This window comes from Mercenaria mercenaria, chromosome 5, assembly GCF_021730395.1.
Source record: "Mercenaria mercenaria strain notata chromosome 5, MADL_Memer_1, whole genome shotgun sequence".
NCBI lineage: Eukaryota > Metazoa > Mollusca > Bivalvia > Venerida > Veneridae > Mercenaria > Mercenaria mercenaria.
The window spans coordinates 87,015,529-87,036,556 of record NC_069365.1 but is presented as its reverse complement, the minus strand read 5'-3'; the positions used below and the strand labels follow the sequence as shown (position 1 = coordinate 87,036,556).

Here is a 21,028-nt window from a genome sequence, read left to right as displayed (position 1 = left end):
ATTATGATGAGAAACAAGCATATCGATACTTGTTGACTGAACAGAACGATTTAAGAAAACAGTCTGACGGACGTGAAATCATGGTTCATCAAAAATGGACGTCAATGGTCGTGTTTGAAGGTGTGTAGTAAGAAAAAAGTTACAGAAATATCAAAAAAGTAAAATACGCATTCTATGAGGAATATGCTGAATTTTATATTAAACAAAATTTCGAAACGGAATCGAAGAACTTCAAATTAGGTGCATTCCACCTTAAACGGAAAATACGGTCATATTTTATCTATACTATTAGCTAAATTTGTCCTTGAAAGTGTCGCTATATACGAACTCTTAACGTTACTTTATTAACAACCTTTTTCCTGGCGATACAGCAGTCACGAGAATTTTAAATAAACTGCATTTAAACTGCGCAAATGTTTAGTTCTGCAGCTAATATTATAGTGTTCACTTTAACGGTGTGATAAGATAAAACCATGGAATTGGTTATTTTCTCATACGTATTGTTTCATTTTTGTGCAGTAGCGTACGGGCTCAAACAACCTTTTGCTTACAAGTTATACTCAAAAAATGAAATAAACGGAAATGTCATTTTCAGTTTTGATACAAGTTCCGTACAAGCATGTGTTGCCCTCTGTGATGACACATACGGTTGCCTGTCTGTAAATTTTCATAAAGAAAATGAAACATGCCAGCTTACAGACTACTATCCCCTTGATGAGACGAAGTCGGGCAAGCCCGAGGAAGGCTGGAAAATCTACTTCCGTAGAAACTTTGGTAAGAGCATTTCTCAAGTCTTATTCATAATAATCTATGTCACATCATATATTTAGATACCTAAATATATTTGAAATTTTCGGTAGGCAACGCGTACTAACTAGTACTTGATCTAATTGAAGACACTGATAATAAAGCACTTTACAACTTTCAACTAAATGTTGCCGTAAACGATGTTTGTAGCGAACCAGAATTTTAAGTTATATAAAATGTTATTTAAATAAAGATTGAATTTCATCTAAATATTTCTTGGAACCTCGTTAACCTTTCTTAATTACAGAATCGGGAAAATCCTTTTATATTTTTTCCAAAAAGTTATTACATATTCTGTTTTTAATAAAATTACAATAATTTAAAAATTTCCATTTAGAAAATATATGCAGCAAGTCATTATCTTAAATCTTTAAATGGTTCTCATTCCGAAATGTAATGCAACGGTGACTGTGTTTTTTCAAGCTATGCTTATTATTTTGTTGTTGTATTATTTTGACTAAGTGATGTCTCGCCTACTCAGTACCTGAACTCAAAAGGAAAGCATTTTTACCCATTTTTGGGGCACGAGATTAACGGTCACTAGACTTTAAGAAAAGGACATACATGTTTCGTTCAAATATATATATTTAATGTTGTAGGAGTTTGCATTTTTTGAATAAAATACCTATACAGTAAAACATTTTTCTTTTAAAAATGTAGATTTTTACATTATTTCTTGCATTAATTTGTTTTTCAAATTGAATGCTGTTAGTAAAGATGAATTTACGAAGCCGTTGGTTGTCCTGTTTATTAATCGGACATTTTAATTTTACTGCGCATGTGCTGTTAACGTGTGACGAAACGACCGCTCTTATTGATCAAAAAGAAGAAAACATACATAAAATCATCAATATATTACGAATTGTATTGATACAATTAAACAGAAATTGGTGAGATAATTTGTTGTAGAGAATACCTTGTTTAAAGATAAGTATGTTATATCTGACCTGATGAGCCGCCTTTATTCTTATTTTCCTCCGTCCGCAAGCATTCTCAAATCTAGATCCACTAACAAAACAGACGTAAAACTTATCCCTTACACTTGAAAATGTCATATTTTCTTTGATTTTATCTGTCAAGAGTTTTTTCTACAAACGGCGTTGTATTATATATTTTCTCTTACTTTAATGATATTTTTCGATGAATTCTTAAGGGAGGCGGCTCTTTGTCACAGAATCATATTGCTGTCTTTGTATATTTAAACTGAAGCAGTATGGTATTTCAGGAAACTTGGTCAATTGGAAAACAGATTACCTGGAAAATAGATCGCAAAAAGTATTTGTAGGGCAGTCGTTTTCAAATAGTAGGTTATTAACTGCAGGTGTACCTCAAGGAAGGTCGTCGGTCCTCTTTTATTTCTTGTATACGTAAATGATATTGCTGATTCTGTTCTAGGTACCGCTAGATTATTCGCTGACGATAGCTCACTTGCTATATCTTCATCAGACTCCGTTTATATAGAAACTGTTTAAAATTCAGATCTAGAAAAAAATTCCAGTCGGGCAAAACAGTGGGTAGTAAAATTCAATCATTCTAAAACTGAAGTCATGTTTTTCTCCTTTAGAGATATAGCTCAACCTTCGTTAACCTTTGATAATACCCCTCTAAACATCGTTGACGATCACAAACATCTAGGTCTTACAATAAGTTATGATGGCTCTTGGTACACCCATATAAAAATATCACTTCCTCAACTTCAAAAGTACTTGGCTCGATGAGAATGTTAAAATTCAAAGTTAACAGGTCTACCCTCAACATCATTTATATATCGTATCTAAGACCTCTGCTCGAGTATACTTCAGTTGTATGGGATAGCTGTAACCCATATGAAAAGGACACTATAGAAAAACTTCAATATGAAGCAGCGCGCATTGTTACTGGTTACTCGTTCCGTTTCCATTCAAAATGTACTAACTGAAATTGGCTGGGTTTCTCTTGCAGATCGTAGAATTATGCAGAAATTAATTTTAGCGTATAAAGGAAACAACGGACTTCTTTCGGATTACCTTATAGACATTTTCCCACCAACAGTTCATAATCCTAGCAACTATGAACTTAGAAATAACACCAATTTTGTTACATTGTCTAGACGTCTCGAAATTTACTCAAAATCAGTTATACCCGATTCAGTAAAACTATGGTATAACCCTGATCTTCCGACACGCAATGCTAACACGCTTATATCTTTTAAGAGCAAATTGAAGAGTAAATTTAAATCTCCAATTGTTCCGTATTTTTATCTAATAGGAGAACGATTCTATAATGTAATTCAAACACGTATTAGAAACCGATGCAGCAACTTAAACAATGATCTATTTTATAACAATTTACGAGACTATCCCGATTGCTCTTGTGGACATGGTATTGAAGATGCAGAACATTTCTTTTTTAAATGTAGCCATTATGCCAATGCTCGTCGATTGTTATTTATTAATACTCGAAGATTTCATCCTCTTAGTACTCACAAATTACTTCACGGATTGATTCATTAACTGATGAGGAGAACAAATCTTTGTTTTTAGAAGTACAAACTTATATAAAAAATACAAATCTTTTCTCTAGCACTGCCTCCTGATCGTTTGACTATATATCTGATTTAAAAACTCTGGGTTGGGCTTGGTGTCGGGATTCGGCAGCGGATGCGATGAGGGTGCACTGATTGATTTTACACTTGACTGTGTTTGTTTTTTTTGTTGTTGTTTTCTTTCGATTGTTTTTTTTTCCGATTTTCTTCTATTTAATTTACTATCTTAACTCTTCTACTATATAAGTAAATTTATATCTGAAAATTATACTTTTGTTAAGCATATACTTTTTTCCATTCAGTCCAAACAAAAATCCGCCATTTAGTTTAATTTAACATTAATTTGACAGTCAGGGACGGACCTATTTCTAATGTTGGCAAAACTTGTGATCCAACCCTTTTGTATTATCGCACCTTTGCAAAGTTACCGAATATTTCTTAATGTACAGTGGTATTATATATGTCTTGATGTATTGATAGTTCGCTGATGTATAAATATATATATACATATGTATCTGTATATTATTGTCTTGATGTACATTTACCATAATGTCTTGTGTGATAATTACAATAAAATATGATTAAACCGAGTTGCTGAGCTGAGCGCAATTTTTTTACGTAATCATTATGCAACGGTCATGTTAAAAACTTGATAATCGAGACCATATAGTCTGCCAATATATCCGGAAAAGAGGCCTAGAAATTGCATTTGATGGCATTTTTGTTAATGCCCGACAGCCATGTTCATTGCTAACTTCATAAAAATTGGAAAAGTTTCAGGGGGCGGTGTCGCCTTCTAAGTGTCGTAGTAAGGTCACAGCACAAGGTCAAAGGTCAGTAAGTGCATTTTTATTATAAACGTCTGATTTTCGCCATTTTTGCTACCTTTTAATATAAACTTGTAATTTTTGGTGATAATTATGAATTTGAGAAGTAAAACAAACTTCATCGTGCAGATTTATCAAATTTAAGACTGGCAAAATTAAAAAAAAAAACACTAAAGTTATTTATACAGAATAAGCTTGACTTTTCGTACGCTCTTATATTTTGTTTATTTACGGACGTTCTCATGTTTGTCAAAGTTCCATTTTCAGTCTAACAATTTTAAAAAGGGCTGGTTTGTTGTCTTTATGAACAGTACCGGGAGAAAAATCTATGGCGCGTATTTTATAAAGACTAATACAGTCAAACTTCGTTTGCACGAACTTGGATTATTCGCTAACTAATCTTGGCTCAACTCATTGTCAGGTTTCGGCACAGTATCTATATAATGTATATTTTACGTTGGCTCGTACTACCGATATTTCGAACAAATTTTGCTTGTCCCGTCGAGTTCTGGCGAACATTTTATTTATTTAATTATTTTGTTACACTTAACGTGGCACCGACACAATTATAGGTAATATGGCGACTTCCAGCTTTGATGGTGGAGGAAGACTCCAGGTGCCCCTCCGTGCATTATTTATTCATGAGCGGGCACCTGGGTAGATCCACCGACCTTCCGTAATCCAGCTTGATGGCTTCCTCACATGAAGAATTCAACACCACGAGTGAGGCTCGAACCCACAACGTTGAAGGGCAAGTGATTTGAAGTCAGAGACCTTAACCACTCGGCCACGGAGGCCCCCTCTAGCAAATATAGTTTGACTGCATTTACTGTTGACAGATCTAAAGATATCATTCGGAACAAAACGACGTAAAAATTGCAAACTCGGTTTGATTAAATCTGTTCGTGAGATAGTACGACATGTGCAAATTTTCTCGAGCATTATCTAAAATGGCTTATGCTGTCAATTAAATCTCTATTCCATAGGTTTACGCATGTGCTGTAGTAATTTCAGGAATGTGTGGGCGTTTAGAAATACTATGTACAAAACATCAAGCGATATCAAAGTTTAAATATAGATATTAGATAACTACAAATGTTATGGTGTTTTGTTCTCTTTCCATTAGCCTGAAAATGATACTATTCATATTTTTGAATCAGCTAATTTTTTTCTTTGCATATTAACATTAGGCCATTAAAATAAGAACTCTCATAACATTAGGCTGTTATAGAAACTGGTAACCGCTCTTCATGTGTTTTTAACATCTACAATTTTGTGACTAATTGTTTATGATGGTTCTATGGATGTCATACCTTCAACATGCTTAATAGCTGTGAATTTTATAGTATATCGAATTTTATTAGCATGTCTTAATGACTGTGAATATAGAAGTGACGCATGTTTGTTTTGCCTGTAACAACACATTCAGTAGCATTTATCTCAGGCATCATTGTTCAGTTGTGTTTATCTCAAACATCATTCAATTTATTCAATGGCGTTTATCTCATATATCATTGTTTAATGACGTTTATCTCAAACATTGTGATTCAGTTGGCGTTAATCTAAGACAGTGTCGTTCAATATAGAATAGCCGGATCATTGTAATTGAATAAAAAATTTCTTGGTCTTTGTCATTCAAAAATAATTATCTCGGTCACAGTCGTCAAAGGAAAATTATCCGGATCATTTTCATTTAGTTTATCTTGGCCATTATCAATCAAGATAATTGTTTTTTGCCATCGCCAAGGAAGTTTATCTGCTTAATTTTCATTCAAGGAAGATTATCAGTGCCAAAGTCATTTAGGGAACTTCAAGGTTATCTGGGACATTGTCATTCAAGAACGATGGCATACTGCAGCTATTGTATTTCAAGGAAAGTTACCTGGGCTATTGTCTTTCAACAAAGAAATGTGGATCATGATTATTGAAGGAAGTGTGTATGGGCCATTAACTTCGTTGAAGGTGATGTCGGCCATTGTTACTGAAGTACAATTATTTAGGCATTTTAGTTCCAGGGAGATTATCCATGACATTGTCTTTAAAGACATATTGCGGGCTTAGCGCATACGGGTTGTAACTGCAATTTTGAAAATTTTACATGAAGACAAGGTTTCTAAACTCTGATAATTGAAACCAAGTTTATTGCATGGAAACATATTCCTGCATTTTATTTTGCATATTATCAGCACTAGCTCTGTTCTTGCATTAAGAAAGAGATATTTGTTAAACTGTTAGTTACAACCATTTTGCACTTAATATGCAGAGATTTGGAGAATTAATTTAGGTACAAAACGGTTGTTTCTGACAGTTACAACTGTTGTGCACATAACATGCAGAGATTTTGGAAAAATATTTAAATGCAAAACGGTTGTATCTGAAATGAAAAGGATTTTTGTTTTCATTAATTTATGTGAATTTTTAATTATGACTAATCAATGATTTTATGTCAAATTTACTTACCTAACTACCATTTAGTGTTGCTTTTAATGACTAAATAATATGAATATGAAACATACCATATTATAACTTTTTAAAAATAGCATTTTAATGCAGTAAAACAACCTTTGCAAAAAACAAATTGCAACTATAAATCATTTAAGTTATATTAATATAATTATGGTAATAATGTTTATTTTATCCAGAACCCATTTTTGCCTAGCATAAATCAAAAAGGGCATCTGCAGTGTACAACCTGATCAGATGCCACACAATGCGGATTGTAATCAGGTTCTACACTGTATGTATAGCAAAACTGCATTTCACAAAGATAAAAATAACTTATATGTCAAATAGAGTTATAATATATATATATATATATATATATAAAGGTGGAATAGTAATATATATATATATATATATATATAAAGGTGGAATAGTCCATTTACAATGAATAAGTAAATGCATTTTATATTTATAATTTTATATTGAATCAACAGTGTTAGATTAAATGATACAAAGGTATGAACGCAATGGTTTGTTTTCATACAATATTTGAAGACAACTACATGCAAGTAGATCATCTTTAAGACTGCAGCGAATGCTTTCTGTTGAAAAGCTTCACCATAACATTTCAAAATCGAACGTCATCAGCCTTTAAAAATTTCTGGCGGTATTTTATAGGCGTAACCAGAGCTTTCCGGAAGTGTGTGTGAGTAGGAGGTGTGAAACGACGTGTGGGGTAGGTGTGGGTGTATGGGGACCTCCCCCAGAAAAATTGTTCAACCCGAAAGTTATTTCATGCAATTTGAAGTTTATCTGAAAAGGTACTGATCCTTGGTACACACTGTACTTCATCATCAAAGGCGTCAACAACTCGTAATCAATGCACACTGTTTGATAGTGGACACTTAGATATGATGACATCCATGCATGTGCTTTGTCTGTTACTCCAAATTGATGTTCGAGTCTGTGTAACAGTATGTGGTGGTCAGTCGTGTCGAAAGCTGTAGCACAAAGACGTTTTAGATTTTTGGTCAAGAAATGTGAAGATACCATTCTGTACTTATATCAGCCGACTCAGTTGTATGAAACTTTATGTACACAGACTACATTCCCTCATGTAGCTTAATTTCACCCGAGTGCCGCTGAAGATGCGCATCAACTACCTTTACTAAGATTTTTTTAATGAAAGGGAGCTTAGTCACAGGCTTTAGATTTTGAGAATATTTGAGACCTGGTTTATTAAGCAGATGTCTTATCCCCGCACTCTTAAATTCTTTTGGTATATAACCTAATTCCATTGATGATTTTTTTTATGTTTGTTATCAACGGCAAGAACTCATCAAGACATTTTTTCAAAAGCCATGATGGTAAAGGGTCCAGTTCACAGGATTTGTTTGGAGACTTTTATATGATTTGTTTTACCTCTTCTGTAGTTGCATGAGCCAAATTAACAAGACATTTTTCTACTTCCTGATACTCTGAACAAGTAAAGTCTGCTAAATCACAATTAGTCAGGCTATGCGAAATAATGCCATATCTAATATTTTCAATTTATTGATAAAAAAGTCTCTAAACCTCTGCGCAAGTTCATTTGAGGATGCGTTGGAGGCACGGGGAGCATCTTGACTGTCACTTGGCTTTTGCTTATATTGGCCAAACCTTTGTGGTCAGTACCACATGACTTAACCTTATCAGTGAAGTTCGGGCCTGAATTAGGAATGTATTTAAAGTAGCACTTTGGTCCCAAAATATTTGATGGTCGATTGTTAATGTTACATTTATTCCATTTCGGCTCAAGCTTGCGATTTAAGTGTTTAGCTCCTTCTGAAAATGCATTTATTACAAGGGACGCTGAGATGCCTTGTCTGAAGGAACATACTTCAACAGAGCATAATTTCTCAAAAAGAAACCATCTTCCGACCGGTGCTGGTTTTGTGGCACCTGCATTGAAATGAATTGCATAATGGTCTTGTGACATATTACAAGAATTGTCACAAAGACCTGGATCAATGATCTCAACACCTGATATTATTCTGCTGCTGTCCCTGATTATAACACATCTAATGTATGGCCACAGGCATGGTTAGGTCCATTCACATGTTGATGCATATCACATGACTGAAGTGAAATGAAATACACTGGTTAATCTGACAGCATCTCTATCTGATAAAATATCAACATAATTAAGATGGACATTCATGTGTCCCACAATGATGACATCTTTATCAACAGTAGCATATCAGCCTTAGAAAGCAGGCCATTCTTCCTTTAGAAACATACTAGTTTGTAAACTATTTTGTTTTGTTGGTGGTGGTCTAAATATCACTGTCACTTGTACAGAAAATCAATTGATACTCGAATTACAATTCATGAATTCCGATTGCTTAAAATCTTTGTCACAACTAGATGCAGTAACAGGAAGAGCAAAAACAGATTTATGTATGAGAGCCAGATCTCGAGCTCCTCCACGGCTGCCGCTGCACTGTACAATATTTTTAATCAAACAACCAGTTACAGTTTAAAATGTTTGTAAAAATTTCATTTCGTGGTTAAACGCTTCAGACAGTACTCATTATTCAAATGGACTCCGTCATTGACATCCCATACTGACTTAACTCTATATGTACCATCTCTTGTACTTCTGTATTTTATAACATCTTACTGTTTTATTATAAATAAATACAAGTTTGCGAGGGTGGCGTGCCGAAAAAACAACAACAAAGAATGGACATTCAAAGTGAAAAATGCAAACTTTGCCGAAAAAAGGGTGGTGTGAACGCACCCCACTTGATACGCACTTGTATTTACTGTGAGGCTAGCACATCTTGAATATAAATATGGAGTAGGAGAAATCTGTAACAGTAAAAAGTTATGTGCAATTGTGTTTCAAATGTCATATCATATTGACTTTCGTTCTGCATCAGTATTTCATTAAAATGTTATCAACTAACATAACTAACAAGGTGCAATGAACATACCCAGCTAGAATTCATTGTAATATATCCATTATTAAATATTAGATATTGCATTAAGAAGGTAGGTTACCTTGTTACAAGGGTAAATTCAAGTTAATTTAACCGCAGCATTTGTTTGTATTTCGTGTAATATGAAGTTTTACCTGCTACAATCTCAATTTCGTTTGTCTCTGTCCCTTCAAATTCAATTTTTATCTAGGTTTGAAGAACATGCCCCTCTAAAGGTATTTCATATTAAAAGAAGGAGGAAAATACGGATATTTAACACTTTTCAGTGTATTTTAGTTTCATTGATATCCGTAGAAGTCTGCATAATTGATAATTTTACTAGTATGCACGTTAGCTTTCTAATATAAGCTTTAAATGCATATGTCGCGGGGCTCGTGTTTCCATGGTAACGTATTTTCTCTCATTTTTAAACAACTATGTATAAAAATAGAGGTTTCCGACGGCTTAAGTGGCATTCTGTTAATGACTAACATGGAATATTTGGGAAATATTATAAGCAAAATGCCATGCACTTTACATGGTACCCTATTTTTCTTAAAGTTTACAGTTACCATGACAACAGAGATGTTTAAAATAGCTTATATCTTGCTTTTTGTCGTAATTTCTTATAAAAAAATATTGAATAAGATTATCTTTCTAGTTAATGTAGCTTTAAAACATATTATTTCTAACGTAAGTTATATTTTCTTGTTATTTGCGTTGATTCAAACAAATTTCACAGCTTAGAATACATACGGCAGTACCGCTCGCCTGGCATTTTTCATGGAAAAATCGTTCAGCATGCTGATATTATTCTAATGGATATTGTTGAAATGAAAATAAAAAGCCGAAGTTGTGTTTCTTAAATAGACCAGTGACAACGCTTTTGAATTTTACATTTAGATACATAGGTCACGGGCTTCGTTTCCATGGTAACATCAATTAAATTTAAGGAACCACATTTTTCTACTGAAATTTGAACAGTTTTAGATCTTTTTTTTAGTATATAAGTAACAAATTATCAACGGAACCTGAAAAATAGGTATTACAAATCAAACTGTTAGATTTTTTATTTGAAAATGGCCGTTACAAGTAACCTTCTATCCAACTATATTCCAAATAACATTGGTTACCATCATCCATTTTCTTACAATCCGCATAACGTTTCAATATAACTACATAAAAGAAGCAAAATATTGATGATTATTCAGAGCAAAAGATTCATAACAAATATTTCAGCAAATATTTGTTATTTAAAATAAAGAAAATGCACAGAATTACGTACTTTCAAGATAAAAGCTATTAATTTTGCGCGGTAACTGACACGTAACGTCATGACGTCAATGACGTCATTTTAAGGCAACATTGTTTTGAAGCGTTTCTGCGGCAATTGATTCGTTATTTCTGCATTATTAAACCATAAAGTATCAGATCGGAGGCAGGTTCATGATTTGTTTTCAGGAGAATGAATATACAAACACATTTAATTTGTCGTAAACGTCGTCGTAAATCGTCACGTTAGCTTCCGGTTGGACATGCGCACATACAAATATGAAGGTAACCTACCTCCTTAATTGGACCCCTCCAACACCCACCACACAAACAAAATAAATGATGTCACTGGTGATGTCATCAACATAATTTAGTTCCCTTTTTACTTGTTTGTTTATAACACACTTTCATGCAAAACGCTTATAACTGGCAGTTACAACCGTTTTGCACAAAAACAAAACAACACTTGCAGATATAACCTTTCGGCAAAAAAAAATAAATAACACATAATTCTTCAGAGTTTAAACCTAATATTTCACGGGATTATGTAGACATGCAAAATATGTTAAAAAGTGTAAAAAAGTGATTTTTGTAAAAAATGTCAGTTACAACCGTTTTACGCTAAGTCCGCGATACTATTCTGGCCATTTTCGTTTAAAAAAAGTCTTCTGGGTTATTGTCATTGAGGCAGGTATTCCTGGTCAATGTCTTTCAACGAAGGTTATATTGGCCTTTGTCTTCCAGTGGAAATAATCATTTGGACCATTGTCCTTTAATAAAGTTTACCTGGATCATTGTCATTCAGGGTGTGGTATCTGGACCATTGGCATACAATGAGGATTATCTAGATCATTGGTATTTAAAAAGATATTCTTATTTTGGCCAAAGCTATTCATGAAATATTATCATGGCCAATATCATGTGTCACTCAAAGAAGATTGTCTTTGCCATATCCATGCAGTTAATGTTATCTCAGCCGTTGTCGTTCAAGGAAAGTTATTTTGGCCATTGTTATTGCTAGGGGATTGTTTTAGTTATTGTCAATGAAGGAAGATTACCTGGTCATTGCCACTCAAAGAAGGTTATCTCGGTCATTGTCTTACAATGGAGATTATCTGGAAGATTATCTGAACCGTTGATATTCAATAACGGTCATGTGGGACATTGTCGTCAGTTTAAGGTTATGTCATTTAAGTAATGTTGTTACAGTCATTCGAGGAAGGTCATTTGTGTCATTTTCCTTCTGGTTACCCTGGCCGTTGCGTTTGTCACTCAATGAATGTTATATAGGCCATTGTCATTGAAGGAAAGTAATTTTTAGTATTGTCACTGAAGAAATGTAATCGTTGTCTTGCCATTTAAGTGATGATAAATAGGCCATTTTCATTTAAGGAATATTATCTGTGCCATTCTCATTCAGGTCAGGTTATTTTAGGTCATTGTCATTCAAGAAAGAATATCTGTGTCATTGTCTTTAATGGAAGGTTATCTTTGAAGAGAGATTATGTAGATCATTATCATATAAGTATGGTTTTCCTTGACATGGTTACTCAAGTACAATTATCTTGGTTATTGTCACTGAAGGGAGATTACCCGGGTAATTGTCATTCAAGTAATGTCATTTTGGTCATTGTCATTGAAAGGTGATAATTCGGGCCATTGTCAAAAAGGTTATCTTGGCCATTGTCATTCAGTGAAGGTTACCCCCGCCCATTGCAATTTAAGGTGATCATATTGGTCATTGCGACTGAAGTGAGATTATCTCGGTAGGACTTCAGGATCATTTTCATGCACTGAACATAATATGTGCCAACTCCATTCAAGAAAGTTAATAAGAGGTATTGTCATTCAAACAAGATTATATGTTGTTCACAATTGAAATCAAATTTGCCACACGATTAAAACGTTATGACAATCAATTACAAGCGGGTTGAAGATAAATTGGAAATATTAAGGGATGATAAAATCATTTTCTTCATCAGTTAAAAACATAAATTTTATTAAGTATTGGGTCTATTTTTTATTATTTTATTTATTATTATATTTTATTATATATTTGATATAAAATACTGTTACATATACCATTTGCCATACTGTAAGGGTCTATTGTCCACGTCGTTTCATGATGAGAAAGAATTTTTCAAATCAATTACAACGCATATTTAATTAGTTTTCAGGTGTTTTATTTGAAATGAAACACTTCTGAATATTTTATGTGACATTGCGGTGAGATCTATTCGCGAATTTAATTTTAAAAGCAATTCCCATTGAAGCGAAACTTTGAAATTTAAAAAAAAAACTCATTAGCAAAAATATTCCTTCCACAAAATATTCAGAAATGTAAATGATCAAGTTTAACAGCATTTATTAGTATATGCTAACTAATGAGCTTATATCCAGAACAATAGAAAAAGAATGGCGATTTTCCAGCTCTGATGGTGGAGGAAAACCCCAGGTGCAACGATCTGCTATGCTCGTACATCATTTATAATTATTATTTATACGACGGTGTACAGTATTCCTATATGCTCCTTAACATAACACATGTCCCTCACACGTCATCATTCCTTTTAACTAATACCACAGTGGCAATATTCCTATAAATGCTTAAAGAAGCATACAATTTTTAAAATCGTTAATTACAATACAACCACCTTAGGTTATAATCCAGACACCAAAAATTGTCTTTGTTTAGTATTATCTATACCACAGGGAGTGTACAAAGCAAAAGAATACATATACCACAGGGAAAGTACAACTTATATATCACACAAAATCCAGAGAGTAATACCCCATAAACCAAAATCATTGATCCACCAATAGAAAGGATAATACCATAAATAAAAGATCCGTAACTTTGGAATAAAAAATTTCTAGCAATAGATATACAGTTTATACGCATGTAGAATTTGCATTAATGGCTGAATATGAATAATGAAGTGTCTAAGAGTATGGATCCGTATCTCCAGTCTGATTTTGGAGATACGGATCCGTACCTCTAGACAACCCTGTTAAGGATTTCTAGGAATACGGCCCTCCTATTTCCAGATACTGCGGATTATATACATGTACACCTGTTCTATTCTGAATAAAATAAAAATCTTGCAGGAATATGGTACACAGTTTATATACAGACTTCAAATTTAGTTAAATCCTTCGAAGTATTCGGTCTTGACTTCCATGCACTTCCGCAGTCGATACATCAAAGACGTGAACGCTGCAAAGTATTCTCCACTTAGTATGGTCCTAAGTAATTGAAAAATACCTCTCCCATGTACTTTATTCGGTGAATATTTGCGTCCGTTTATATTTTATCTTTTATTTAGCCTTTGAAAAGGGAAAATGACACAAGGGCTTTGATCTGGCGAAAAAAAAGCGGGATATTTGATTTGTACCACATTTTCTTCCCCCAGAATCTTTTGAACGGTGGCACTTTCGTGAGCCTTATCGTTGTCATTGATCAACCGGATACCGCGAACACCAGTCCTTGGCGCAGTTTTTATGTATTTTCGTTTAACAGCTGTCAGTACTTTGTCCCTGTAAAACTTTCCAGTAACTGACTTTACAGTGTAGGAATTCGTACAACAGTATCCCTTGTGTTGAAGATGGAATACAAAACATTTTGACACTTGTAATCCATTTTGCTATTATTGGTCTACGGTCACCTTTTCGCTGCCATTGTCTGTTGTCAACGCGATGCTGTGGATCCTGAAAGTACGTCCAGGTCTCGTCTCGTAGGAACTGACATTGTGCGATCATCTAAATTTGAGAACTTTTTCAGCGTTTCTTTAGCACATTTAATTGACCCTAGTAGCTTTTGCTGCTTGGTAACATGTGAGGCACCCATCGGACAAAAACCTCTCTTAAACACAAGTGCTTAGTGAGAATCTCACGAGTTCTCCCAGTTGACATGCAAAGAAAAGAGGCTATCACGGACACCACGTACCATTACGAGCCAACAAACGATTCCTTTTACTCGGGCCAGTCAATTGATTTTAAGTCAGATTGAGGAATTAACATTTTGGGTTGACTGTGTGCCGGTGATGACACGTAGAGCATATGCCTGGGGCACGCTGAATGAAGCGATATAAATTCAGTGTAGCATCGAGTAACTGGGGTTTCCCTCAATGTAGTAAAATATGTACCAAATTCTGCACTAAATGATGATATTGGTTGTTAATATTACAAAAACAGAATTTAACAAAAACATTTTTGAATAACCTTACCTTTATACATGTTGAAATTGTAGAAAATTGATTTGTAAACTGACTTAAAAAATAACTTAATGTTTATGTTGTAGATGTGGATCTTTTAAAAGGAGCTACAGCGTGGCAGTCCTCTACATACAGCGGGGCCGGCGTTCTACATACTGCGGACATGGTCATTGACGGAAACACGGACAGGGATAGTGTCGCATCGGTTAGACTAACCTGTGCAATCACAGCTTATCCATTCTCTTATTGGGCGGTTGAATTCGGTACATCCGGTCCGGTAAAGGAAGTTGAAATCTACTTGAGGGGTGATGACTGGCGTAAGAAATTTATGTGACCACATTCTTTGAGCAATCTTAATGAAAATTTGCATATATATGATCACCAGATATCCATTCTTTTCGATCTTGCATAAGTAAACATGACCATATTTGTAATTGGCAACACATTACCTGTCACTTTTCTTAAGCATTCTCTATATCAAACTTACATAGAAAGTTTATAGTTACAAGATCTCGGTAAACTTTGATAAAAGATATTCTAAAAAAGTGCCGTAGTAAGACCAGGGTCAAGGTCATTGTATAATTTTCAGCTGTCTTATTTCACATTATTAACACTATAGAGGCCACAGTTTGTATTTGATATATATTTTTGTATATGAAAAAATATTAGGAATGCACTATGAAATCTAGGTCAAGTTAGAAATAAGGTCATTGGGGTCTAAAACACTCTATTTGTTTGGGTGAAGTATTTTTCAACAAATGTATCATTTGATTAAACAATGGTTGTTTTTTTTTCAAAACTTCATAGCAAAATTAGAAAATAGGTTATGTGCTTGCTCTTTTTCTTAGACTTATTTGAAAAAAATGTGTATCTCTCACAAGTTATCATAATGAGATACTGTGTGAAATTCAATATTTTGCGAACAGATCTTTGTTCTACAATGTAAAGTTTAAGGTTCATGTATAAAGTGTTTTGAAACTGCCCTCGAGTGAATTTTTGTTTAATGTTTAAGGCCGCCTTATAGGCTCCTGGTTTTCATAAAATATAAACCCAACGGTTCAGAATAAGTAAAAGTGTAATTCAAGGGAGGTTATTCTGTCTGGAATGATAAATTTTCTCTTATATTCAATGCACTTTGCATGTCCACACTCTTTCTTGTAGAAATCATCAAACTTCTTTTTCAAAAATATTTTGACATTATATCTATACTTATTGTTTTGCCTTTACATATTTTTTGAGGCAATCCCAGTGTTGAAAATTTTACATAACATGTACATTTCAAAAAGTTAAAGTAGAGCTCTCAAAACTACAAAATACTGCTACGTTTGAGGCAATATTTAAATGTTTGAAAAAGAAGTTTGATATATTCTACAAAATAGAACGCTAAGAGTCGAAGTACATGTAATACTAGACAGAATACATATTCCCAAAGAAGCTTACCCTTTTAAAGCATATTTTCTAATTCCACTGAACAATTCAGTATATCTATTATAAATAGTAATGTTCTAAGAGGTATAAATTTACAAAATTAAAATTCATCTGATGGGTAGTCTCTTTTGGTGTATCTAAATGAAACCTATCACAAATGAACATTATGATCCTTAATATGGCGAAATCAATTATATAGCCATATTAATAGGCACTTGTACTTTTTTTTTTAAATAATTGCCTCCGATTAGAGAGTGCAGCTAATTATATGCTGATTTCAAGACATTATTTGGAACTAACATGTCAACATGTTAAATGTTATATATTCATATCTCATCTTTAGAAAGACGGTGATGCTGCTGTTTAATAGATTTGCTCATTGGCTGCCATTAATGCATAAAATTATTTTAATTTCCGTATGCAATGTCCAGGCTTTCTTCTTCGTTATCCGTATAAATGACGTTACACCATTACTCCAAGTTTAACAAACACACACAAGAGGGCGTTTTTTCTAACTGATTTATATTAAAATATTTAGATTACTTAATATTTTTCTGTATATAATCGAGACCAAATGCGAAGGTTAAATACGTCACTAGTTCAAATCATAGAGGAACTTTGTTCTCACTTTAGAGGCAACATTTTTCTACTTGATCTACAGGAAACCTAATAAGAACAAGAGCTGTCGTAGGACAGCAACGCTCGATTATTCAACAGCCTTGTCAATTGAATGAATACAAAAGTCGATAAAAGGGGCATAATTTTGTAAAAATGGGAAAAAGGGTTATGGAACCTTCACAGTGCTTATCTGCTCATAAAGTGAACAAGTGCGTGAAGTTTCAATCCTTTCCCATAAGTGGATACTGAAATACCAGCTTACATACAAAAACTTAACCAAAAACTGCTAAGTCGAAAAAGGGGCATAATTTTGAAAAAACTGCAAAGTAGAGTCATGGGACCTACACAATGCATGTCAGATCATGACAGTGAACAAGTGTGTTAAGTTTCAATCCATTCCCATTATTGGGTACTGAGATACCAGCTTACATACAAATCCTTAACCAAGAATTTCTAAGTCGAAAAGGGGACATAATTTTGTAAAAAAAGCAAGATAGAGTTATGGAACCTGTGCTATGTAGGCCAGTTTATCACAGTGAATAAGTGTGTGAAATTTGAATCCATTCCCACAAGTGGTTACTGAGATACCAGCTTACATACAAATCCTTAACCAAGAATTTCTAAGTCGAAAAGGGGACATAATTTTGTAAAAATGCAAAATAGGGTTATGGAACCTGTGCAGTGTAGGTCAGTTTATCACAGTGAATAAGTGTGTGAAGTTTCAATCCATTCACACAAGTGGTTACTGAGATACCAGCATACGTACAAAACCTTAACCAAGAATTTCTAAGTCGAAAAAGGGGCATAATTTTGTAAAAAAAGCAAAATAGAGTTATGGAACCTGTGCAATATATGTCAGTTTATCATAGTGAATAAGTGTGTGAAGTTTCAATCCATTTTCACAAGTGGTTACTGAGATACCAGCTTACATACAAAACCTTAACCAAATCGGGACGCCGACGCAGACGCCGACGCCGACGCCGACGCATGGGTGAGTCCAATAGCTCTACTATTCTTTGAATAGTCGAGCTAATGATTGTCTTTATAAAACCTAGACTTTTCTTTACACTGGGGAAAAATATAGGCATTAAATGCCATAAAATAGATAAACATTATTATCAATTATCCAAGCGCTTAATTTCGACTCTCTGCATGCAACCTGGGCATGCCTTAGAATATTTGTCTTCAAGGTAAAGTTTGAAGAAACGTCAGAAACAGGTCACTAGGTCAAACCTTTCTTATACTATATTTTAATAACCATTTGAGCTCTGTTCAGCGAATAAGGGTCATCATTTCTCTCTTGCTTATGTTCGTCTGATGCGAATTTCCGCCCATGTCCTTTGCCAAACCATCAAAAACGACGTGCTTTTTTATATAGCAAACGGAAAACTTTGTCAGGAAATGGGAAAATTCAAGTGGTTTCATAAATCGTGGCTACTATCAAACACTATCTATATGTGCGTGGCACATACTCGAGTTTACAGTTTCACATGCCCATATTTTCATGTGGAATGCTATGTGGGCGGCTGGGTTCTTTGAATAAGGCTTTTCCTGTCAGACTTTTGTCCTTGTTTTTTTTTTCACCTTCTTAGAATGTGTTGATTCACTTAGAAACTTTACGAGTTGGAACCTTGTTTTTTTCTCACCTTCTTAGAATGTGTTGATTCACCTAGAAACTTTACGAGTTGGAATACTTACTCTATATTGTTAAAAAATTATAGATTCTCAATAATTTTGGTAAACTAATCACAACATGTACCTTGTATACAAAAGATAACTTACTGTATTCCAGTTCACCGCAATACAAATTTCGTAGTTACTGTGTCGAACAGACGTGATGATGTCATCAACGATGTTGGGAAACTCTGCGGTACATACTTCGGTCCAGCGATTGTCAAAGACCCTTTTCGGCTTACAATTACCTGTGAGAATACACTCTACGGAAAGTTCTTGAAAATCAAACACGAGATGAATGACCATATGACACTGTGTGAAGTGTTTGTTTATACACCATAGTGACAATAAAACGTGTTGTTGCTTTTTTTTGCAGTTGCGTATGTGTTGATTCATTTGAAACTATGTTTTCGTATAATAAAGCCTTTTCATATGTTGTCGGATTAAAGTGGTAAAGTTACGTCTCAAAACAGAAGTTCGATATAGTTGTATATATTATATATTATATATATGTTAGGCGTAAAAATGTTTGTTTCCGTTATCCCGACCTACCCAAAATCTCTGGCCCGACCCTAAATGTTTTTTGGCCTTTTCGAAAAATCATGTTGCAAAACTGCACTTCTTATGCTTTAAACATTTTCAGTGATGTTGGAAATGCTCTGAAGGCATAACTCCTTTATTTGTATTCATCTTTTGACACATGAATAACTTCCGAAAAGTGTCATATAATAAGAAAAAATCAAAAAAAAAAAAAAAAAAAAATCCGACCTACCTATCCTAATTTATTTTTGAGCATGTTACCGGAAACAAAGAATTTTGCCATATTGGCAGGATGTGTTTCATTTTAAGAAGTGTTAATGTTTGATTCACCTATCCCGTAATACAGTGTTTTTCGTTCATTTTGTTTTAGTTTATGAATCCAGTGTTTTAAAGAACACTAAGGTTGGGTTAAGAAACATCTTAATTTAGCGACAAGGACATATTTCGATTCAATATTTGCTATAGTTTTTGGGCTCGCAATTTTTGAAAAAGAAAATGCACTACCACTTCTGCTGGAGATATTTTCGAATGACGTACAACTTTAATAAGATTAAGTTTTTGCAAATTATTATGAAAAATCCCTGTTACGGAATTGATGAATTAAACTGTAGTTCAGTGAATATTTTAGCCGCACCATGAGAAAACCAACATAGTGCGTTTGCGACCATACGTACCATTCATAGTTTTGATGAAATCGTTAGAAGCTAATATAATTGTTGTAGCAAGTACTTCATAGACGGTGTTGACATAAAAAACATACGCTTACAAAGGAACTGGTTTCCGTTTTGATAAAATACTTTAGATATTTGAGTGGAATAAAACACCCTATTGGGTTAAGGAATTGCAAGAAGTATTTGTATAAAATAGCTGAACTCTCTTTCGCAACTTCTCCTGGGACTTCGTTAATCTGGTAACTGTAAGACAATGATAGCGCACAGCTCAGTTTTCTGTTAAGTATTCTTCCAGTTTCTTACTATACTATATAATACCAGGCGATCAAACTAGGCCAACATCTGACAATCTTCATTATTATGAATATTCTTAATTGATTAAGATCGTTATGTAACACAACAATAGCGCGCAGGTAAGCTTTCAGTTAATTAATCATTGTATATATTTTATCTGTTATTGTTTTAAGTAGAAAACTCAAATAAGTCCTAGAAATACTAATCATTGTGTTTACATGTCAAGATCATTGTTGTTATTGACTACACTACAAAATTCCGTAAAGGCGGAATATTTTATCTTTTAAATTTTGGCCTAAATAGCTTTGTTTGCTATTATAACTGGTTAGATATTGCTAAGTTTTTATCGGTGCTGGAAAAAATCCATCTTACACCCCGGGTTGTAAGATGACTCTCGTGCTTTAAATGACGTATTTCGAACTACATATACGTAGGAGATTTATGTAGTTATTTATATTTTGTTTCCAAAATGGAATAAAAATCCAATACCTTGACAGTTCCTCTTTGTTCCTGATAGTATATTTCTCGATTCAAAACACGTTATTTTATCAAAACTTCATAACGTTACGCTGCAATTGATAAAACAAAACCGGAACTAAACATTGTGTCTTTGAAACGTCATGACGTCTTTCCTGTTTACGGACTTTGCTTTCCCGCACTTTGTTTAAATACGCTGCTATAAGAAATAGTTCTAAAAAGAAAGCCGTTCGATTGATTTTATTTTTATTATAATTTCTTGATATCGGTATGCAAG

General features: G+C 33.9%; 1 protein-coding gene across 1 annotated transcript; it reads left to right on the top strand.

The window, feature by feature from the left end:
- Positions 1-369: 369 nt before the first annotated feature.
- Positions 370-19,435, top strand: LOC123559191 (uncharacterized). The gene is made up of 3 exons (XM_045351003.2): positions 370-774; positions 15,136-15,366; positions 18,888-19,435. The coding sequence occupies exons 1-3, from the start codon at positions 474-476 to the stop codon at positions 19,109-19,111; spliced, it is 756 nt and encodes a 251-aa protein (XP_045206938.1). The 5' UTR covers positions 370-473; the 3' UTR covers positions 19,112-19,435.
- The last annotated feature ends 1,593 nt before the right edge of the window (positions 19,436-21,028 follow it).